General features: G+C 38.8%; 1 protein-coding gene across 1 annotated transcript in view; it reads right to left on the reverse strand.

Annotated features, from left to right (window-relative positions):
* Nucleotides 1-3,027: 3,027 nt before the first annotated feature.
* LOC114478714 (xenotropic and polytropic retrovirus receptor 1 homolog) overlaps nucleotides 3,028-24,745 on the reverse strand; it is a 40,468-nt gene continuing 18,750 nt past the window's right edge. The window contains exons 3-16 of the mRNA XM_028471885.1: nucleotides 23,333-23,434; nucleotides 21,828-22,051; nucleotides 18,931-19,080; nucleotides 16,485-16,568; nucleotides 16,283-16,364; nucleotides 14,824-14,913; nucleotides 14,613-14,710; nucleotides 12,353-12,532; nucleotides 12,117-12,279; nucleotides 11,854-12,048; nucleotides 10,167-10,333; nucleotides 7,832-7,971; nucleotides 6,773-6,994; nucleotides 3,028-6,192 (exon numbers count right to left, since the gene is read on the reverse strand). Of these exons, the coding sequence (XP_028327686.1) occupies nucleotides 6,138-6,192; nucleotides 6,773-6,994; nucleotides 7,832-7,971; nucleotides 10,167-10,333; nucleotides 11,854-12,048; nucleotides 12,117-12,279; nucleotides 12,353-12,532; nucleotides 14,613-14,710; nucleotides 14,824-14,913; nucleotides 16,283-16,364; nucleotides 16,485-16,568; nucleotides 18,931-19,080; nucleotides 21,828-22,051; nucleotides 23,333-23,434 (1,952 nt within the window). The 3' untranslated portion in view covers nucleotides 3,028-6,137. The remainder of the gene's footprint in view (nucleotides 6,193-6,772; nucleotides 6,995-7,831; nucleotides 7,972-10,166; nucleotides 10,334-11,853; nucleotides 12,049-12,116; nucleotides 12,280-12,352; nucleotides 12,533-14,612; nucleotides 14,711-14,823; nucleotides 14,914-16,282; nucleotides 16,365-16,484; nucleotides 16,569-18,930; nucleotides 19,081-21,827; nucleotides 22,052-23,332; nucleotides 23,435-24,745) is intronic.

The raw sequence follows: 24,745 nt of genomic DNA on the forward strand, positions 1-24,745 counted from the left end.
ATTGCAGCTGATTATATATCCAGTGGAGGGTGATGTGGGATACCATAATGACTGTGTAGGCTACCAACAACTTAATATAATAAGGACAGTGAAGGCTCATGTCACAATACAATAACTACGTAGCACAATCAAAAAACACGCACTTCCCTTTTTTTTGAGGCAGTGTGCTGGATCAAAAGGTCCAAAGATGCTAAGAAAAAAGGTAAATTAAAACTGAAATTGGGAGCTAACCACTCAGTTGTGTGGACCTTTTTTCTTAACAATACAATAACTAACAATGACCGTCAGAATCACAAAAGCAGACAAAGGTAAACTCTGGTAAGTTGTTTCTATTCTTTTATTCTCTTTTTTAGTGCACTGTTTTTTATTACTGCTGCTGAGGCATGGACACAGTATTCTTCATCAGTCTGGCTCCAACTTTCTCTGATTGCTGTTGCCAGCTCAGCTTTGGAGGATGGAGCCTTGTCATCGACCATTTTCTTCAATTTCCACCACAGATTTTCAATTCGATTGAGATCTGGACTATTTGCAGGTCATGACATTGACCCTATGTGTCTTTCTTCAAGGAAAGTTTTCACAGTTTTTGCTTTATGGCAAGATGCATTATCATCTTGATAAATGATGTCATCATCCCCCAACATAATTTCAATTGAGGGAATAAGTAAAGTGTCCAAAATGTCAATATAAACTTGTGCATTTATTGAAGATTAATGACTGCCATCTTCCCAGTGCCTTTACCTGACATGCAGTCCCATATCATCAATGACTGTGGAAATGTACATGTTTTCTTCATAAATCTCCTTAAAGTTCCAGCATCATCACCTTGCCCAATGGATAATTTGTGATTCATCACTGAGTATGACTTTCATCCAGTCATCCACAGTCCATGATTGCTTTTCCTTAGCCCATTATAATCTTGTTTATTTCTGTTTAAGTGTTAATGATGGCTTACGTTTAGGTTTTCTAAATGTGAATTCCATTCGCTTTAGGCGGTTTCTTACAATTTGGTCACAGACGTTGACTCCAGTTCCACCCATTTGTGTTGCTGTGCATTTTCTGTTTTCAAGACATATTGCTTGAAGTTTTCTGTCTTGAGGCTTTGATGTCTTCCTTGGTCTACCAGTCCGCTTGGCTTTTACAACCTTCACATGTTGTTTGTACTTGGTCCAGATTTTAGACACAGCTGACTGTGAACAACCAACATCCTTTGCTGATGATTTACCTTCTTTAATAAGTTTGATAATTCTCTCCTTTGTTTCAACTGACATCTCTCGTGTCATAGCCATGATTCATGTCAATCTGCTTTGTGCAACAGCTCTCCAAGGTGTGAGCACTCCTTTTTAACTGCAAACTAATGAGCAGATTTAATGTGATGAAGGTGTTAGTTTTGGAAATGGAAACTTACAGGATGATTCCATCACCGCTTTATCCAAGAAAGCAATTGTTATTGACTACCACAATTGTTTTTCTTGATTTCTTTTAGTTTTTCTTGAAGCCAGAATGTTGCCATTTTAAATGACTTCAGTTTTGTGGCATGTCTGTGATCTACTTATTTTCTACAAAATGAAACAACTGAATAAAATAAATGTGTCCAAGTCTGGTGATTTCATATTTTTTTTGCCAGGGGTTGTAAACTAAGAGCTTTGGTTTTTCCTTCAAGGTGAAGAAAATAAACTCTGAAGACCTCTGACCTCGCTCTGCAAACAGGAGTCATAGACAATCCAACCCCAACATGACGAAACCGTCAGCCATCCAAGGATAACATGACCAGCATTCAAACTGCAACACTAGCAAAACATCACCACCATCTAATAAAGAAGTCATAAGATAACATGATCGCAAGTACAAACCTAACACCACCAGATCTTTGGTGCCATTTGAGAGATAGAAGTTTAGACAATCACCATCGACTAGGGATGCAACGATTATTCGTAAAGCAGTTAAAAATCGATTCATAGGTATCACGGTTCACATCGACACTGTAAAAATTGAATTGCAGTACTTCTTTTAAACAGCATGTAAACAGGTGCTATATATTTATCCCTCTCTTGTCCAGAAGTGTGGCGGGCGGAATCTGCTACTACTTTCTTTCTGGCCGCCTTCTACTCTTAAACATATTCATAAATGATTCCTTACCCCTTTAGCACCGAAAGAATATCTGTAATATTACGTGAACATTTGTAAAAGTCACGTTTTTCTATTAGCTCGGTCTGCTAGCATAGTATCTCTTCTTCACTGCTATAATATCTGCATGCCAACTGACCACTGGGTTACCAGCGCCCTCTCCTGGTCCAAACATATCTGACGTAAATACAATGCAATGACTTTTTTTTTTTTAAAGTCCAATTGTTAAGGTACAAAATACATTTTCAGTTGCACTTTTAAAAAGAAAAATAACTATTATGCAGTTTTGCATTGTTTACAATAGAACCAGAATTTTAATTATTAGACTTAATTTGTATTATTCCTTTATTTATTTTATTCAAGATTTCTTTTTAGTTAAATGGCATTGTTTTGAATAGTTTATGAAGGTATTCTTTTGACAATGAAAAATAGTACAGTATTTTTCCCCCAAAAAATAAAGGAATATTTTTCAGTCATCATTTGTCTACAGTCCCATTTTGTAAAATAAATCGTGAGAGAATCGTATCGTGAACCCAGTATCATGAATCGAATCGTATCGGGAGTTGAGTGAATCGTTACATCCTTACCATCAACAAAATGATTCAAAGCATAATGTGTTTGGTTGTCTGTGCAGGTCATAGAATACAGCAAGAATATTTTGTAGGGTTTTTTTTCCAGTAAATTTTTGACGTTTGGTTGTTTAAATGAATCATCATTCTTTGTATTGAATTGCATATGCTGGATGACAGCCAAGAACAAATAAATATCAATCAATCAAATCCCAGAAGGGACTGAGTCCAGACACGCCTCATTTCAAAAATGAGGAAATACAAGCCCCCAAATAAATCAGTTATATAAACTGTACTTAGATTTTTTTTTTAACTAATGATCAAGCTACATGAGTTGAACACAGTAGAAGTTTATTACCGCCCCCGCATCTGTTATAAAATGGTATGGTCCATGTTAGGCAGACACAACACAGTAGACTTGCAGGAACTCTCTTTTCGTATTTGTGGGAAAAGCATGAATGTTTGAAAAGTGTCCTGTGAGTAAAAGTACAGTTGCACAGCTTTATTCGCTCACATTTAACAGAACAACACTCAAGTGGTCAGTGTACTGTATAGTCCAGTACAAACAAGCCCACAACTAAAACCCCTCATCTCAAATGAGATAAACCCACTGGCATATTGGGAGATTTCATAAATGTAAACTAATTTTGAATGGGAATGATTTTATTCTAAATAAATAAAATATGGCACATGATCTATTATTGGTCACTAGTGTCTGTGTTTTTATTCAGGGCCTGATTAAATTGGGAGTGTTTTTGTTCATCTCTTGCAGGTGATTAAAAAAAAAAAGATTTCCTGTGCAAATGATAATAAATGAAGACATTATGTTTAATTAAAGAAAGGTTTTGTGCTGTTACGTGTGAAAACTCTGTGGCCACCAGCACAAACTGAAATGTTGGCGTTGTTAGTGTTAGAGCTAAATAAATACACATTGTTCCATCATAAAAAACAGTTATAAATGTATGCATGTACACATTTAGAGCCATATAAGACCAAAGTTTGATTAATAGTTGAGGAAAACATAGCTTCCACTCATTGTTCACCATCTGTGCCATAAATTTGAGATTTAAAGTCGTACCTTAATAGGGTTAAATTAAAACTTTTGTGATTGGAACCACGGTTTTTACAAACCTTGGAGCGCAGAGGTGAAGGAAAACATTTGAAAATTGCCGATTGATTTAGTTTTGTGAAAACGAGAGACTGAAAATTTCAGACTTGAGATTTGGGGAAAAAAATCCTCAAAATTGAATAAAAAACAGTAAAGGAAAATTTGAATAGAACAATATATAATGTTTTTTGAGTGTAAAAGCGTTCAGGAGTTCAGACATCTCCCATCACCAAGACAACCAGTGATGGAAGTGACCAATGAGACGTAGAGCTGGGGTTGGTCGCTGCAGACGTTTCTGATCCATAAATATCTTTAATCCACCATGTTTGAGGTACTCAGCATAGTTTACATGGAATAGATGCACTGGTCAGCCTGAGTTAGGTCACATGGTCCAATCAGCTGACGTTCTTCACACAGCAGCAGGAATGTGTTCTAAATGAAAGAAATGTGTGCGTTGTTCTGCGTCTCAAACTTTTTTCGCCGACAATGTGACGCTGGTCCCCGTAGGACACGAACGAGACGAAAACCCAAGGAAGAAACCGTCTCTACAAGGAAAGTCTGATCCCAGTAGCGCTGGGTCAACGTGTAAAAGCTGATTCGTGACACATTTAAAGCCTGCGTTTCATAAAAGTAACAGAAAGATGCTAGCTTTAGCTCTCAGAGAGTTTAAAAATCCCTGTGTGCAAAAAATAAAGATGGAGGAAACATTAGTCCATAGACAAGACCATTTGAAGTCTCTAAAGTTTTCATTTCATCCTTCATCACCGCTGAGTGAAGCGTCCTTCAGAAGTCCTTGGTCCGTTCATTTGGTCCGTTCATTTGGTCCGTTTGTATTTACAAACTTCTACTAACACGTGTCCTTCAAAGTGCGTCGGCGTGTGCGGTTTCTAAAGCGTGAGGAATGTGTATGTCATTAAATCTCAGGATTAGATTTTTTTTCTGCACAGAAATTGTTCAACTCGTGCAAAGATTTGTCTTTGTTTGTGCAAACTTTCAGAATTTTGCACAAACAGAAACTAATTTTTGCGTGAGTTTATACAAAGTCTACAGGGGCAACGATGAAATCAACGTGAGTGGAGACAAAGTTTGCGTGAGCCAAACCACTGATGCAAAGAAGAAATGTGTGCGTTAGCAAGTAAAAGTCTGTATCAGCTGGCACAGAATTTGTCTTATATCGAGCAAAAATTTTATTTTGGAACACGCTTTTTTTTTTTTTCTATGGAAATATTTTGCGTAAGCCAGATTTTAAAAAAATGCGCTAAATGAGCCTCAATTTCCACTGGATGCGCAACGTTCTTGTCAATGTGTGAGTTTCCACTGCCTGTGGATATGCTGCGTCACGCCTACAGAACGAGTCCGGCGCCCTAAGCCACAGATACGCAGAGCTTCTATTTTTACTGGAAACATGAACATCCGATTAATTTTCAAAATAAATCAAGGCGAATCGTATTTCCATCCATCCATTTTCTGACCCGTTCGGTTTCAGAGTGGTGGGGGTCTGATCGTGCCTATCTCCAGCTTTCTTTGGGCAATAGCTGGGGCTACAACTGGACAGGGCAGCAGTGGATCGTATTTCACTTATAAATATTGCACTTATTCATGGTTGAATCACAATAATCTCCACCAAAGCGGGAGACCTACTGGGACCGATTTCCTTCTATGACTCATGAAGGACAACCAACTGTTTATATGGTTTTGTGGTTCTCTTTATAGACACTACAACACGCTTTATTGTGCGGTTACGTGTGAATTCACTGTATCTCGTGAGTCCTGGCGATTACCGCTGTCCAGCGGAGCTGCAACAGTGCGCATCATAGACAGAGCCGGTGAGTATTGACAGATGGCGGAGCACGGCGATGTTCCACAACCGTAACGCATCCAGTGGAAATCTGGTGTAAGACACATTTTGTGCAAGCGTGAACTAAATCTGTGCAAGTGAGTAGATTTTGTCTTTGCTCTTTCATGTTTTTTTTTTTTTTTTAAATCTGCAGAAGTAAAAACATTTTTTGGCGCAAATTCTATCTTTCTTTGCATTGAGTTGTGGCACTAATGTAACAGCATACAGGTGCAGTTAGGCAGCTCTGTGAAGATCCGACGGCGAGTGATTTCTGATGTAGAAGCAGGAAAAGTTCACTTTGAGGTCCAGACCTTCATCGTTCTTCTTCTTCTTCTTCACTAGCTGCAGACAGACATGGGTCCATCTCAGCCACAGTTTGATGAGTTACAGTAACGTCTGTGTGTGGTTTAACGCCGTCTCTCTGGGTGATCCCTGGTTAGGAGGTGGAGGCTCCTCCTTTGAATAAATTCTGAACCCAGGCGAGCGGCGTGGCCTGATGTCAGGAGTCATCGTCTGTGTCCTCGATTAAAACTTTGGTGTCACGAGTTTTAGACCTGAAAACAAACGAGAGAGAGAGAGTAATGAAGAGAATGGAGAACCTGCAGCGTTGCACATTTCTACACACACACAACCTTCATAACCTCCATATTAATTCATCTTTCAGTCTTTCTTTGTGAAGCAAATTTTGATGCAAGCTGATGTAACACTGTACTTTTCAGCCGTTTTGTAAACACAGTGGCCAGAAAAATGTCGTTATAGTCCCATATATACAGTATATATATATATAGTCCCAATCGGATACTGGTCTGATATAAGCAAAAGCTAATAATATTGTATCATATTGGCCTGCATCTAAAATCTCTATTATAATATATAGATAATATTCACCGTATATACACAGAGAATGAAAACAACTTTAAATGGAATAAATAGCAGCGATACAATAAAATACATTAATAAAAATAAGTATGATTCATACTGATATCGTATCGGATTTAAATCGGTATCAGCTAACACACAAGGAGGCATTATTGGTATCGTATCGGTAGTGAAAAAGTTGTATCCAGACTCTCCTAATTTTTTTTCCTATAAGAGTTGCAGTTTTTCTTATCGTGTATGTGGGTAAATACTGACTGAGAAGCGAGGCGCGGCCGGCGCAGACTCATGCTGTAGCTCCTCTTCCAGCTCTTCTTCCCCTGACGGTTCCTGACTCCGTCCTCCTGGTCCATCATCTGTTCCAGCAGCGTCTGGTCGTCAGCGTTCAGTGGAGCCACGCTGATGTCTCTGACCGCTCTGAACTCACCACAGTTGTTCAGGTGCTCGTTCTCCAGACGAAAGAAGTTCCACACAAAACGCCTAAAACAGGGAACCGGAGAGTTCTTACTCCAAGGTTTTTGTTTATCACTTCTAATCAGAAGGTCCCACCAAAACAAAGCCAAATGATGCATATAAACATAAAAAATAAATTCAGAAAAACCTTTTATTATGTTTAAGTATTAATATATTTTATACCATTATATACTATATATTATTGCTGTCCTAGGTCAGTGGTTCCCAACCAGGGGTACGTGTACCCTTAGGGGTACTTCAACACACCTCAGGGGGTACACAGAAACAATTGTCAATTTATTTTTCTAAATTTCTAAAATTTCCGCTTGCTCACAGACATTTTCCTTATCTAGCACACTGTGGCACAACTCTTTAAAAAACATAAAAAAGGTGAAGATCAACACCTAAAATGGTCAAAACATCAGCAAAATATGAGTGAAGCTTTCAGACGAGCCTTCTGACACAAATTAACAAAATAAAGGGGTACATTGGACTAAAAAGGTTGGGAAACACTGTCCTAGGTAATTGTTAATGTTGAAGATGTATTTATTTTATGTTGGTTGCTGTGCTAGTTTTAGTTAGCATAGCATGTGTGAATAAAACTGATAAAAGACAGCAATCCAATGCCCGAGCTTGAGACACACTGTGTCACCAGTTAAGCACAACCTTTATGGTGGGAGTTATTGGGTTTATGGTAGTTAGTTTAATAAAACCATACAAAAAAAAGGACCAAAAACGTCTCTACAAGGACAAATATCAAACTAAAAGGGAGCCAAAACTGGTTTTAAGGATTAGAAACAGCCTAAAGGGACTTGATATAATAATGTAATGCTTTATAGTTTCCTTTTTCCCAGTGCACATTACCTGAAGACCTCTAATGGAGCCAAAATAGTGCCCAGTATATCAGACATGTGAGGAAAGTCAGTGAGAGTGGTGAGAGAAACTGTGAGAACCCAGGAGAACCGCAGCAGCACATCCTCCACTATGGCACTGTAGTAATAGGCCTGGAGACAAAGAGAAATCACATGCAACATCAGAAACCTGAGGCCTGCTTGGATTTAATTCAACTTGACTATAAAATGACTCAATAAAGGTTTTATTAACAAACTGTTTATGAACAGCTACAATAAGGCTGAAACACAGAAAAGAGACACAACCAGGAGAAGGAAGAACATGAGACACAGCGTGTCATGTAGCCGGTGGTTTAATAAACTAACTAGGGATGTAACGATTCACTCAACTCCCGATACGATTCGATTCACGATACGATTCGCTCACGATTTATTTTACAAAATGGGACTGTAGTCAAATGATGACTGAAAAATATTCCTTTATTTTTTTGGGGAAAAAAAAACTATAAAATACTGTATTATTTTCCTTTTATTTTTCATTGTCAAAAGAATCCCTTGATAAACTATTCAAAACAATGCAATTTAACTAAAAATAAATCTTGAATGAAATAAATAAAGGAATAATACAAATGAAGAAGAAGCCTATTAATTTAAATTCTGGTTCTATAGTAAACAATGCAAAACTGCATAATAGTTCCTTTTCTTTTTAAAAGTGCAACTGAAAATGTATTTTGTACCTTAAAAATTGGACTTTAAAAAAAAAAAACAGTCATTGTATTGTATTTACGTCAGATATTTGTTTGGACCAGGAGAGGGCACTGGTAACCCAGTGGTCGGTTGGCATGCAGATATCTTGCAGTGAAGAAGAGATGCTATGCTAGCAGACAGAGCTAATAGAAAAACGTGACTTTTACAGATATTCTTTCGGTGCTAAAGGGGTAAGGAATAATTTATGAACATATTTAAGAGTAGAAGGCTGGCAGAAAGAAAGTAGTAGCAGATTCCGCTCGGCGCCCAACACTGCCGGATAGCGGCCTCTGCTGTTTAAAAAAAGTACTGCGATTCAATTGTCACAGTATCGCTGTCAATCGTGATACCTATGAATCGATTTTTAACTGCCTTACGATTAATCGTTACATCCCTAAAACTAATTGTGATAAAAAGCAAATATTTGTACTAAATTAGGACTCATAGATCCTCTGAGAGGCTGCTGATTAGAATCAGAATTCCTTATTTATCCCAGGGGGAAACTACTTTTATTACAGCCACTAAAGAAAATATCACAAATAAAAGAATAAACGTTAAAGACGAAAAGAATCAACGTTAAATAAGTGTATAATTAAGTAAAAGACTGTTAAAAATAAGGATCAGATACACATTACAGTAGTAAAAAATAAAGATAGATAATACTACTAATAACAAAACAAATATACAAATTTGTATACAAATATGATGCAGATATTTACAGCAAGGACACACTATGTAAAGTCAAAAAAAATATCATCATTAACTTTGTGGCTTTAAGCATTCGGATGAATCGAGTCATTGAGATTCACATAAAACCACGAACAACTGCAGCGATCAGGACGACGACCCGATTATTGGGCTCGGGTAAAAACAGGGAAGATGGGGGAATGACTCAAGTGACTCAAATGAAGCCAATCATTTTAATGAGACCCTCAGACTTATTGTGACTCAAAATGAATAGGACTGACTAGCACTGGTCTTTACCTGCTTAATACAGGTTACGTGTTTATGGTCGGCAAACCTAACCCTGGAACCTGTGACATGATTCTCAACCCTTGGATAAGCTCAGGATTAGTTTAAAACATGTCATACATTTAAGGTTGTTATTTCATAGTTAAGGAAGCCCAGAAAAGGCTGTACGATGACTAAAGGTGGGACGATATATCGTTTGACAAAAAATTATGATTATACGTCACAAGATGTATCGTCCAGTGCACGACTGGTATGGCGATTATACTTGTTAAATGCAATCCAGTACACACAAGATTGTTTTTTTTATTTTTTTTTTATAATCCTTTTGAGTTGAAAAGGTCATCTCCAGAGTAAGTATCTAAGTATTTATTGAGTCAAAGTAAAATAAAAACAGTCATTTTTCCAACTGTTAATTGTTTTGTGGTATTTTTTCCTTTCCAAAAATAAGCCCATTATCGTCTGTCGTTTCACAGCATAAAAGTGTATCGTTTCACCCCTATATGTGACTCCATCTTGATTAAATCAAGTTTTTCATTATTCCACTAAACTAAAGAGTCTTGCATTGATTTAGCTCGCTGACCTTTGTAATCACATGGGTCGATGTAGTTCAGAGACACACACATGCCTACCTTTTGGGGGTAGACGATCTCCTCCCTCAGGAATGTGTTCTCCCCAGCGTTGCGGTCGAACAGACCCCAGTCCATCTTCAGGTCCCACACCAGTGTGTAGCATGAGCTGACGATCAGACAGGCGATGTACAGGTACAGGAAGATCTGAGCTTCAGCCGGGGCTTCGTCTGAGGAACACACACGGTACAACACCTGATAAGAACTCATTGGCCACGGTTACATGATGTTTTTTAAGAGAGATATGAACTAATCACCGGTAAATAAAGCTCAGTAAACCTGTGGAAAACAGTAACCAGGAATAAATAGTTGCGTCCTGGCAAAGATAGTAGCTCTAACAACCTGTTCAGTTTGCTGATCACCATGTGTGTGATAAATCCATGTGTCCATGTTAATGTCCGCATGTTTATGCCTCCGTCCATCCCGTGTTCATTATATCCATGTCTTTTAAGGCTCTTATTAAATGGTGTCGGCTCTATTCCGGGCCGCCATGTTGGATTATGTCGTCACCCAGCGCGTCATCGTTGCAAGATGCACATGCGCAGAACAACCGGAATCAACTTAAAGTGGAATGAAGTGTTGTCGGAATTAAAAAACGGAATAAACCAGCTACCTAATTCGGAATTAAGTTGAATTCAGAATTAAATTAGCATTAGGAATTAAGTGTTTACAAGGTCAGGTTAAAGAGGAATTAACTTTTATTCCGCTTTGAAGAGGAATTAAAGCTCACATGTAAACGTTGCCATTGAGTCGTCACACACATATAGAGCTTGAGGAAGGAGCATTTGTTAAAATAATGATAAAGCATTTAAAAAGATCCAAACGCTCTTTGTGAGCCTGGATTATTCTGCAACCATTAGCAATGGGGCTCATTTACTGACTAATGGGAATTTTTACCCACACTTTTCTGTTAAAGTATTAAGTAAAATAAACTGAATTTAGTTATTTATAAGTTATAAGTGAATCCCTTTTTTTTTTTTAAAGCAACATTTACGTTTTGTTATATTCTCATTTTGTAATTAAAATACGGTAATCTAGTGTCAGTCCACTAAATTTAAATAGGAGATGTATATTTACACAAGTATGTGGACAACTAAATAGACTAAAAGTACATAAAACACACTAATCATGTGTAAAATGAATGACCAAAAGAGATCAAGCGTAGACAATAAGGATCAAACAACACGAAAGTTAAGCAGTGTTTAATTCGAGTAGTGCCTCATGTTACCTGGTGATTGGGTCTGAGTGTTAGATGGTTATTTTCATTCATTGAAATGGACACCAGGTTCACCAAAACACCAGTTAAGCTATTGCCTGCTCATCATGTTCCAGCACAAAAATAATAACCCACAGTGAAAGATTCTTCCTCCTTTTTTTAATTCTCCAGTCTTTATACTGGTTTTTACTGGTTCACTTTGGTAAATCTGACACTAATGAAGGAAGGTTGTTGACGTACGTGATGACAGTAAGAAAGTTGTAGCTGCATTTGGTATTTCATGCTTCAGTTATTCATTATGAGCTTTTACAATAAACAAAGCATTGCTGGTTGCCAGCAATGCTTTGTTTGCCACCTACTGATCATTATAAAGTCATTAATTTATTGAATAATGATTATATAAAATAATAATGATGTATATGACACTTGTCTGTTACACACTGCCTTGTTGGGCTGGTTCCTGACACGTCTTACCTCTGTGTGTGCTGTACAGAGCAGAGAATGTGACCACAAAGAAGGAGGTGGAGTATTTTCCCGCATTCACCAGGTGAGGAAAGGCTCTCTTTGTGTCGCGGTAACGTCTGAGGCACTGAACGAAGCGAAACCAAGCAGGCAGACACTTGATGACGGCCCGGACGCCGTAGGAGTAGGAGTTACACACGTCTCTCCCTGAGAAGAACCAAACACAGTTAGCGGCGTGAGATGGCATCGCTCGCCAACGCATGGAGCAGACTGACCTTTACTGATGAGTCCGTCGTGCTTCTTCCAGTCCAGCTCAAAGCTGTAGAAACAGATCAGGTACTCCAGATCCATCAGAACCACCACCAGGGAGTTCAACTGGTCCGCCAGCCAGAAGTCTGCAAAGCCAACACGATGGAATGGCGCCGTCACCACCCGGAACTAGAGTAGGAGAAGGAGGAGTTCAGAGACACACACACAGACAATAACAACACAGGCGGTGACAGACACGTACCAGTAGCTTGAGGAGCCAGAAGCGTGACTTGTAATAGCAGGTCTTGAAGGGGTTGATGAGGAATAGGAGGAAGAGTCCGTACAGAGCTAGAGGGTTAGCCTGCATGGGAACCCGGATACTGTTGCTGAACAGACAGGAGAGCAGGCTGACACACCACAGGACACCCAGCAGACCTGCAATCTGAGAGGACACACAGAGGGACAGACATTAAGAGAGGGACAGACACACACATGCAGAAATAAAAGCAAGTATTGGTTTTTGCATGAACTAAATGAACAGTTTTTTGAAGCACCTTGGCCCTCATTTATCCTCATTTGGTCGTACGTGATCATTAACATGTTATGGCCTCTCCTATTTTGGAGACCCCACCCACTGAGGTCAAACATAAAATGAAGGTTTTCTAAGATAAAAATCAGCATCCTCACATCTGAGGTGGAGCAAAAAGAAGATCAGTTACTGAGCAGGTGATGTCTGCCCCCCTGTGTGCACTGTGAGCAACTTCACAACAGATGTCTACACACTTTAGGCAATAAATGTCATTAAAAGAAATTGAAGATCGAAACGCTTTAAAGAAAAGCCATAAAAATGACTAAATGTTGTCTCGTCTGTATTTATTATGCCTTCAGCCTATTTCCCCTAACTTCATCACATTACTGATTACTTCAGCGCATTTGTAAAAGCTTAAGGAACTATTTACATTTAAAAGCATGAATGAGGTTCTGTTTTCTCCGTACAAACCCCCAGAGATATGCTGTATGGAGGAAATAGGACCTCATTCTCCAAGACAGATGTATGTATATGCGTACTGGATGAACCCTATGTGCTCCTGCTCGAACAGTAGCAAAGTTTACTAGCGGGCTTGTACGGTATTCCATGAAAGGAAAACCAAAAAAGTGGTATCAGTCACAGTGTGACATTTTTTAAATTCATTTCATTTAGTTTAATTTGTTTTATCAATCAGTTTTGATCTGTTCTTAATGTGTGTTTGCTTATGCTTTAATGATAGCTGAGACTCGTTTAATACTTTATTTTCAGTCTTGTCAGATTTTGCTGTGCTGCACTACAAATCCACACACACATGCATGAACTTGGTCAAATGCACATTGTACACTCAGATCTGAACGGGTGATAAATGAGGGCCATTGTGTGTAGTTAGGTCAGTAAATGTGTCTCTGGTGGTCTCTTTAAGTCACAGTCTGTTTGTCCATTAGTCTCTGTCTGTTACTGGGGGTTTCCCCTGGATACGTCTCCGCTGCGCCACGGCACCGATCCGGTTTCAGCTCCGCTGTCCGGTAATCCCCACCGGTTGCGTTTTGAGTGCGCCACGGTGCACTCCGGTTGGACGACTGTGACGTCACAAGACAGAGCAGTTCTCACAATATTTATATCATCGTGCGAGAACGCAGTTAAATGTATGTGTTCTAAACGCAACAATAAACAGACAAACAGGTCAGTGTTCCTAACGAAGGAGAACAAGAATGTTGGACTCTGGATTTGTCACAGCCACATTTTTTAGCAACAGCCAACAAAGAAGAGATAAAACTGCACCAGTAAAACATGAACTAAATCAAAGTTGCTGCAGTTTACAGTGCAGTTACAGTATGAGAGGAATCAATATAGTGAATGTGATTTTGTTTTTACACATTATTACAATTTGGTGATGTAGTTACCTGAAATATAATCTTAAATGTTTTATTTTGAAAAGTAACCTGATAATTTATTGCGGAATACGTGCTTAATTTCCTGTTTAGCTTCATTTGCTCTGTGCTGATCGATTGATGCGTCGTGCTCCAGTGTCCGCCAGAAATAGGAGGGCACCGGACTGTCGGAGCTGGGAAGGAGCAGACACGCAGCTCCGGTGGCGCGGCGGAGACGTAACGCAGCGGAGCTACATCAAGTGGAAATTGGGGGTCAGTCTCCGTTTGCCTGCATCCCTCAGCATGTATCCATTAGTCTGCGTCTGTATGAGCATGTCTGTGTGGTAACAATTTTTAGTGTTCATCAGTGCCTGTTGGTCTTTCTGTCAGTCAGTGTCTGTCTGTCTTGCTTGTTCGTATGAGTCCACCTGTATGCGTCCATTAGTGTTTATCAGTTTCTATCAGTCTGTCTGAACGTTGTGGTGTGTGTGTGGCAGACATCAGTCTTTGCCTGTCCACCCATCTCCATTAGTCTATATCTATCTGTTGCAGTATGTGTTTCTTCCCATTTGTGTTGTCTATGAATGTATCTCTGTGAACCGGTGTCTGTCTCTCTGTCTGACCTCAAACAGATGTTGGTGGGACAGGTTGTTTCTGGGGTTCAGTTCAAATATAAGCACATGGTTGACTCCCGCCTGCCTCCATCCGTATGTGTTGATGCCTGTAAGACAGAGCAGAGGGCAAAAACTCATGTCACTCCATTATTTTAATGGAAACACAAACCATTTTAGCCTGACATCAAAGATCAACCCTTGAAATGACAGATACTAGTACCTAAGAGGAAGAGGAACTCTATGAGCAGGAAGCCTCCTCTGTAAATCCGAATGATCGGCCAAATGTCTGAACTGGGAATCAACACCGCTCCTGAGAGGCGGAGACAGAGAGAGGGAGGAGTCAGCAGACAACAATAGATGCTTGGCTGGTACATGCAGACTGATGATCTGTCTCTTACATCCAAACAGTAAGTAATACATGTTAAAGTAAACACATTTCACTCACTTGTTCTTTCAATTGGTTTATTTGCCCAGCATAATGTAGCCCCGCCCCTTTACCCTTTGACGCTACTAAGCCAGCGCTGCTATGTGTCAAAACATGTCTAAAATTTATTATAATTATTAATTAATTTATATTGACTTTGTTACAAGGAAATTTTGTTCAGTAACAAGGGAACACCTGATGCAAGTATAGATTAAATATAACAAGAATTAAAAAAAATGTAATTACCATATTTAAACTAATAATAGAAATGGTTTATTTATTCATATATTACTTAATATCTTATATTTATTTCATTCAAACATGTTTGTTTCATGTACCCTTTGTACTCCATTTCTTAAACTATTTAACGTTTTTTTTATGTCATCAGTCCATGGTGTTTGAAATGACAAATAAAGCTTTTCTACATATGTAGTCATTGTTTGTCAAATGTTGTAAAATCTGCAATTAAATATTACAGAAAGGAAAAGGCAGTACCTCACCTCCCTGTAGGGGGCAGTGTCAAATACATACAGTAGTTTTATGCTTATTCCAAGGCATTTTTCGCAATGTAAATCTTTGGTCATTTCTGTGCTTTTTAAATCGTGTGAATCTGTTTAACCCATCATTGACTACAAAATCATATTTTATTGTTAATCATTAGATTTTTATTCTTTAATTTGTATTTAACTTTTATTTAATGTAATGATTTATTTTTTATTACATTTTTCTCTAATTGAATTTATTATCTTGTCATTTATTCACTACACTTACTGTTGTTTTTTGAATCAAATTAAAGTAAATGTACCGTATTATAAGGCGCACTCTCAATGAATGGGTCTGACTGGGTCTATTTTCATGCATAAGGCGCACCGGCTTGTTATTATTATTATTATTAAGACCCATTAAGCAAAATAAAATAGTCAGATAAGTCAAACTTTATTCAAGTCATTAACAGTAACTCTCAACATTGTTCAGGTTTAACACATAAAATACAGAACAATACACTCACTTTTTCAGTTCAGTATGTTGAAGCACAGTAGTTAATTTCATACATAAGGCGCATCTGATTATAAGGCGCACTGTCGATTTTTGAGAAAATTAAAGGATTTTAAGTGCGCCTGATAGTCCGAAAAATACGTTAAGTGGAGGTGACTGATGTGCTGAGGAGGCTTTTCTAACAGGACTGCAGTGTGTAAAGCTTTAATTCATCCTTCAGGTGTTTAGAGAGATTGTCAGAAGCTCAAACATGTCTCACCTGCAATAACCACAGTGACAACGAGCACGAGGAAGACTCCACAGTAAAGGCCGACCCTGAAGGTGGTCCATGCAGGAGCAGGCTGACCACACACACACACACACACACACACACACACACACAGGAGAGATTTCCATCACAACTAGAGTATAACCTAAGATCGCTCCATCATTTATCTTTTATATGAAGGTGTAAGACGGACCTGTGCGGCTCCCAGTGGAGGCACCCTCAGCCTTTTCATGGCCTTCTGTCTGTCTCCGCCTTCCAGCTCCGTGGTAACCAAAGCCTGGGAAACACACAGAGGAAGGTCAGTGACATCACTGCTGTTGTGTTGTTGGTCAACTGAGCTCCGACAGACACTGAGCACAGTCCACTGCACTACAACTGGATGTAGGAAGGTTTGTGTTAAAAAGTCTTCTTATGCACAATTTACCAGAATTGAAGTTGCTACTTGTTAAATTCACAGTTGGGAAATCGACTTGTCATCCAGAGCTAAATATTTGGATTTTTCTGCCAGCAACACCATCCCGTGTGTGAAAGTGTAAATGCATAGTGGCTTCTTACTGAGCGGTGAACTTTGTGTGCACTGAAATAAAGAACCCCTATACCCGCTACGATGCACATTCAGTCTTGATATTTAAAGTATAAGTACACCCTAAAACCTAGGGGTGTGAAAAAAAATCAATTTCACGATATATTGCGATTTTTTTGGGTGCTGATTTTAAACCATTTTTTTTCAATTTAATTTTTTTTTTTTTTTTTTTTTTAATTTAAATTGTTTAAACTGATACAATAGGATAAATTATTTTTTCTTATTTTTGTGCATTATCAGTAACTCAGGGTGATTTATCCTTAATGTTCTCACTTACAGTTGTTACAATGCCGTCATTATGTTGTCATGGTTACTTTGAGACTTCTACACAGTAGTTTCAGTGAAAATAAACGTGTTGCACTTTATTTTATGATGGCAGTGTGTAACACTGTATTTTCTTTATTTCAGTGAAAATGTGCAAAAACACTAATAATAAATAATAAATAGGATGTTTTGAAGCAAATAGTTTAAACTCAATTTATCCTCTGAATGATCAATAACTTCTGATGAACATATACAGCAACTTGATTTTTCATCTCTACGTTTAATTTTGATATTAACTGGGTAGAATATTGTGACAAATCGCGATATCGTATCATGATATGTATCAAAATGCAACATCCTTGCCAATACTCACCCCTACTAAAACCAGCTGAATACATATATGATATATGATATATGTGAGGTAATGTAGTTTAATGATCCTAGTCCCACTTTTTGCATCTTAGACCAAGTATTTAAATTTGGAGTTTCTAGTTGTAAAATATCAGAGTGCCCTCTAAGGGTTGAACACCGGTTATTGCAATTGAGTTTTGCTACTGGCTACGATTAGATTAATGAATGTTTTTGAAACAGTAATGTTACTAATTGTCACTGTTGGCCACGCCCCTACTATAAAAGATGAGGACTGTTTTTTTCCTCTCACAGCCCTCAGCGAGAATTGATTGACAGCTCCATGCGTGAATGCACAGTGCTGTGGGGGCGGGGCTGCTATGACTGGGCGTATCTTAACTACTCGAGAAGCAACGCCTAGTGGCAGGTTAGCAAAAACCTGGGCGTGTACTTACATCCTAATCGTTTTTTTTAAGTTATTTATATCATTATATCATATATATATTATTTATTCATGTCATGTTTGTGACGTGTCTGTCTGTGTGTTCCTTCAGAACGGAGGAGCGCTGAGTGTGTTCATGTGTGTGTCTGTGTGCTCGTTGCCGTGACGACAGTATGTGCATGCTGTGTGTCGCGATTTGGTCCATCTTCCTATGTTTTCCAAACAAAATCCTTAAACAACCTCCGAAGAAACGTCATTAATAATAATTCAAAATAACCCATAATCACATGACCCGACAACCTGCGTTAATGCGCTACATTAACACAGCTGATGCCACTCCGTCTCACACCTGTCAGCGCTCAGAGACGTCATGTCACCGGTAACTTACCGGTAAGGATGTGTAATGTGTGAAGATGTGAATGTATGCACAGGTTAAACAGAGCAGTCAGGTGTGCAGCCATGTGAACAGTATGAGGAAGAGAGAGAGGTGAAATAAATGAATAATAGGGAAGAAAGTGTGGAAATATGTGTCATGTGTTTGTTTGTGTGCTGACAAAGCGGCTCTGAAAATGGATGGATGGATGTTTGTGTGTGTGCTGCCTGCTGGAGCGCTGGGTGGGTTGTGTGTGTGTGTGCCTGTTGCCGCAGCGATAGTCTGTGTGATTGCTGTCTTCCACCGCTGCCCTGTCACTGATGGAGTTGCTCCATCACAATGTGCGTCAATGTAAAGTCCTATATTTGGTCCCGTTTGCTTTCTCACAAGATTAAAAACCACACAATGTGCTTGAGGGAAACCGAGACCCACATTGTACAGAGGACCAGAGTTCTCTTGTTTTCTCTGTACCAGACTTCGAGTGACCTTCATTAATGTATGATGGTGAAATAAGCTCCTTGATGATTTAGATAAAATATCCATTTGAAGTCATGGATTTAAGTGTTTTTTAGGGGCAGACAGTATTATTAATCATGCAGACGTTCAGTCACCTGTTGCTAAGGGTGTACCTCGGTCTCAGAGATGAGCTGCGTGATCTTCTTGCAGGTGTAAAACGGAGCCACCTCCACGTGCGTCACCCTCCAGTCGGCTCCTCTCGAAGTTTCCAGGATCTTGTCATGCTTTTTGAGGATCTTCCGGAAACCCGTAAAGTTTAGGTTCTGTGCAGAAGGAGAAAGAAAGGCATTGACCTTACAGGAAATGCGTAGCTGTCTTTTAAAGTGTCATCGTAAACAACTTGTTTATCAAAGTAACACTGGGCACTGTATTAGTAAAAAATCCCAGAAATGAACAGCAGATGGCAGCAAAACACCAGTGAAGCTCTTGAAGTATGGAATGTACTGTATGTACAGTAGATCTGCAGAGCGTTCAAATATCTCCCAACTTTGAGACCAGACTTCAGACTTTTCTCTTAAGAAAGGTGTAAAGTTTAGACTGGATCAGGAGATCGTCAGTTTTTTAACTAACTGTCCAATTTATCCGTTGACGTCACTGATCTGAGTTAATACAGCAACAGTCTGTCAATCAGTTCGCAGATGATCTGGAAGATGATGTACTGACCATCTGAGCTCCTGAGTAATGATGTGTCACCACCACACACTCACATATGCCCTCACTATCATGCGTAAATACGCGTCTCTGATCAGCTGATTCTGGCCTGACATCAATGCGACACAATATTTTGACGGTCAAAACGCGGAGAGAAAGACAGGAAATCACTGGAGCTGTGTCCGAAGCGACATCGATCCATGATCATATTCATGGATCCTCTGGCTCTGCACCGGAGTGACCACACACACGGAAACACACAGGCTGCAGGCATCCGGCTGTCTCTCTCCCTCATACACAGTTTATTTTCTCTTTCAGTGGATGTTAATATTGACTATTAGGGATGGAACGATTCACTCAACCCCCGATACGATTCGATTCACGATACTGGGTTCACAATACGATTCTCTCAGGATTTATTTTACAAAATGGGACTGTAGACAAACGATGACTGAAAAATATTCCTTTTTTTTTTTGGGAAAAAAACTAGAAAATACTGTACTATTTTCTTCTTATTTTTCATTGTCAAAAGAATCCCTGGATAAACTATTCAAAACAAAGCAATTGAACTAAAAATAAATTAAAAAAAACAGTAATTGCACTGCATTTACAGATATTTGTTTGGACCAGCAGAGGGCACTGGTAACCCAGTGATCGACTGGCATGCAGATATTCTTGCAGTGAAGAAGAGATGCTATGCCCTAGCAGACAGAGCTAGTAGAAAAATGTGACTTTTACAGATATTCACGTAGCATTACAGATATTCTTTCGGTGCTAAAGGGGAATCATTTATGAACATGTTTAAGAGTAGAAGGCGGCCAGAAAGAGAGTAGTAGGAGATTCCGCCCGCCGCCTACGCTTCTGGACAAGAGAAGGATAAAAAGATAGCGCCCTCTGCTGTTTAAAAAAAGTACTGCGATTAAATTTTCAGAGAATCGATATGAACCGCGATACCTACAAATCGATTTTTAACAGCCTTACGATTAATCGTTACATCCCTATTGACTATTGTTTAATTTAATTATTTTCTTGTAACAGAAAGATAAACTGGAGCATTTTCCATCTCCGCTGTGTTTTTTGTCAACTGTGTGTGTGTGTCTGCACCTACTTCCTAGTCGTACTATTTTTCTGTACAAAAACAATCACCGCAAACAGTTCCAGATTTCATGAATCCCATAGAGCCCACTGCATTAATTTATTTGCATTTCCTCCTCCTCCTTTTTTCTCCCCTAGTGAGATCCGCCTACTATACATGCAGTATTCGTTCGAAGGAAAGGCTCTGAACGGATTGAGGGCGATCTGGAATGTGCAGCAGCAGCGTACTCCTGATTCCCTGGGGATATGACGTTTGTTCACGTTTTAATACACCTAAACCTTTTGTGAATCCGGCCCTGAGTGTACTGATTAGCAGAGGTGAAAGTAATGGATTACAAGTACTCACACTACTGTAACAGAGTTGCTTTTATGGGTACTTGTACTTAGACTTCTAAATCAGTAATTTTACTTGTACTAAAATACATTTTAAAAGAAATAAAGTAATTCTTTACATTTCTAAATCCAACCATTACAAAGTAAATTTTATTTTTTGTGATTGTTTTTTTTTTTATTTCTGTTTCATGGTCTCACATTGAACATAATCCATGTTCTTAATCGTGCCATTTCTGATCAATGCCCAGCCACTTTCTTGGGTTCAGGTTGGGGTTTCTACCAATAATGTTACCCACATGGCATGTGGCAATTTTAAAAATTTTGAATTGAATTTTACATTTTTTTTAAAAATTGTACATTTTGACAAACCTTTTATTTTATACAGATGCTTTTATGGAAAATAAATAAAATTCCAACTGTGCAAGATTTGGTTTCTTCCTTTTTAAGTTTATACACGAGATGTTTACTCTACACAAGGAAACCGTGACAGGATTTATTACCAAAAATATACGTGGGGGGTGAAAGTAACTAGTAACTTTAACTTTGAATACTATGTAATTGAGCTACTTTTTACCTGAATACAATTTCAATCCAAAGGAAAACTATGAAAATATTATTAAGAGCAAAAAAATTCGCAAATCATATCACAGCAGGGATAAAAAATGTTAATGTCTGATCCGGGGGCCCCAATATCAACATTCACGTCAGCAATTAGAATAATGAGCAATCTGACCATTAATACAGTGAGGAACAAAGGGTTTGTATGTATATTCCTTTTGAAGATTAATTTGTATATTTTGTGTGTTTATGCAGTCTTTGACTTTCAGTGTGTTTTTGTTGTTGTTTTATGTGTTTTTCAGGTGCCCATGTCAGATCTACAGGTTATTAGAGCATGATGTGTCCTCTGGCTACAATATGGGAGAACTTTCACCTGGTAGTTCTGCAGCAGAATCAGGCTGAGGTAGAACTCTGAGAAGGCCAGCTGGAGGTCCTTGATGTTCCTGTGCTTGCATCGCTCCTGCTGCGACAGAGCGAACACCGTTTTCCTGCGTCGTAGGCCGCGCCCGTTGGCCGAGCTCTCCCTCTGCGCGTCCAATGAGGACTGCAGCTCGTTCTGTAGCGTCGCGAACCGCCGCTGAGCCTCGGCTAGCTTTTCTGTAGAGAGGAAACACGTGTTAGAGCCATCTCTAATGGCGTGACTTCAACACACATGACACTTAATAACCCTCCAGGGTGTGAAGAGAAGGAAATGACATCACGATTTTACTGTAACGTAGCAGTAAAAGGCAGACACTGTTTGAAATGGTATACTATGTTCCAGGGTCGGGGTCAATTAAAATTGTAATCGCATGTTTGATAATTAATTACAATTATGGCATAATTATAATTGTAATTGTAATTTTAAAAAAAAACTGTTGCTGTTGTAATCGGGAAAAAAAAGATATAAATCTTGGGGTATACCGACACAAAAAAGGCTCAGACGCCCACACCATAAATATTAGAACCTATATTTTCATTGATTATGAAGCCTAACAAGGTAACAAACAGATAGGAAAGAAACTAGATGATAGATATTTGGTTTTAGTGTATTTTACAGCTGATTTAGGACACGTTATCATAAGAGATGCTAACAGAAAGCGCACACACGAGGAAGGTTAACTTTTATTAGGTTATTTGTTTCAGGTTCAGTAATAGAAATGACTTGTAATTGATTTTTCTGAAGGTAAAAATAATTGCAATTTAATTGTAATTAGAAAAAATGCTAGGTCCTATAATCATAATTGAATTGTAATTGAACATGAGAAATTGAAAATGTAATTGTAACTGAAAAATGGAATTTACCCCTACCCTGATCTGTACTATGCACTACAAACACAATGAGTATATACTGTCTACTATCTACTAAAAGCATGGGTAGGATTATTAGGATGGACCGTTCCCAAGATACATTCGGAACCTACAACGGTGAAAACCAGAAGCACATTGAGGCTAAATATCTCCATTGATTCACCACATTTGAAAGTCCTGAAAGCATTTTAAGTGAGAAAGTGACCAAGTAGAATAACATGTGGTCATTTGATCCATACAACGCGTAGAAACACATTTCATGCCGACATTTCGGAGACACGCCATTGTGCTACTGACAAACTTCTGGTTAACTTCAAAACAAGAGTCCTATTTACAAAAGGATTAAAAACTAATGGAAGACAAGAAAACATGCTTTTGTTTTGAAAAGGGGATGTTTGATTTTTAAATTAAAAATCACAATGGATCATGGGGCAGTTGAGTATGACTAGTGTGCTCACTGTGCATACCTTAAAAATGTCCCGATACAGTATACATCTGGGTATTTCTCGCATCTAAATCTTTCTATACTATCTAAATTAGTTCACACCGACCTCCGTGTGTAAGTGCGTGTGTTTGTGTGTGTAATACCTGAGTAGAAAGTGTTGATTTTGGCCAGCTCTTTCTCACATGTCTGGAAAAACTTCTCCTCAAACTTGGCGAAATACCTCTTGACCGTGTCGTCATCTGTGACTGTGATGGGAGGAAATAGACAGGATATTATATTTATCATGCAAGCTCTTCCAGCTGCTCCAGCATTCTTCATTCAACATGTACATGTATACATTGCTATACAAGGAATGGGCGAAACATATCCAGATGTTCTCGTGCTATAGAATTAGACAGTTTGGTTTCTATCGATAGTTTTATTTCTCAGAGATGATTCTTTCCCCGTTTCCTCCCTGTCTCCCTCTGACACAAACTACTCTCCACCGCCTCATTTCCTCAGAGCACACTGCCCCGCCCACACTCACAGCTTTACACAGACAACATGGGGACGCAAACGAACAGCAAGTGTGTGTCTATGCGTGTCCGATGTGCATCAGAAAAAGTTTTACCTCATCATTTAGAGAGCTTTTTTTTTGTGTATTTGTTTCATTATGAGTATTATTGAAGGGTCATTCCATGTCATTTCACAAATAACTTGCGCACTTCAGTCTCAAAATTCAGAAGTTTTTCAAGACAGAGTAACCTTTATACTATAAATTAAAACGGAGATCACATTTTTTTTCTTACATTCCCACATGCAGTTATGGGCGAGTGAAAAAAGTATTTTTTGGAATTCAAGAGACTGTCACCCAAGACCCATGTGACTAACCACGAGTGAATTGAACAGTCTATGTACAAAGCTCAAAGCTGATCAAATTACAGGGAGCTGATGCATATGCTAAGTTGTTTACTGAAGGCCAAAACATGTTGGAGGAGCCTGAAACCCCAACAAACTTTTTTCCAATTTTGAGAAGCTGGCATTTCCACCAGATAGGATTTATAGAATATATTTTTGTATATTCTGAGAGAATAGGTGGAGCTGTTTTACTGCGCCAAAATTCAGTTTCCTATGTGGTGTCATTCCTGAGATATTGGAAGCTGAAAATGGAAGAAAAATAAGGACCCACAAAAATGAACACACCCCGCCTTCACTAAATTGTCCATATCTCAAAAAGCATACATCCGATCAAACTACAAATATGTGCCATTTGAATTACTAAGGAACAAACATTTCAGAATCTTGTGAAACCAAAGTATGTGGGATGGGATGTCCTGAAAATGTGTTGAAATGACATGGAATGACCCTGAAGTAACCCAGACCTTGAAGTCTGTCCAGGCTCCTGCCCCAGGACCAAGACAAGCTCAACTCACTCACATGTGCTGTCCCTTTGAGACACGTGGACTGAAGTGGTTCAAATGTTGATAATAAAAGTGCTTGTGTGGGACTTTGGACCAGAATCATCTTTTTTTACTGAAGAAAACATAAAATCGATGAATTGATGGGACCCCAGTACA

This window comes from Gouania willdenowi, chromosome 17, assembly GCF_900634775.1.
Source record: "Gouania willdenowi chromosome 17, fGouWil2.1, whole genome shotgun sequence".
NCBI classification, from domain to species: Eukaryota; Metazoa; Chordata; class Actinopteri; order Blenniiformes; family Gobiesocidae; genus Gouania; species Gouania willdenowi.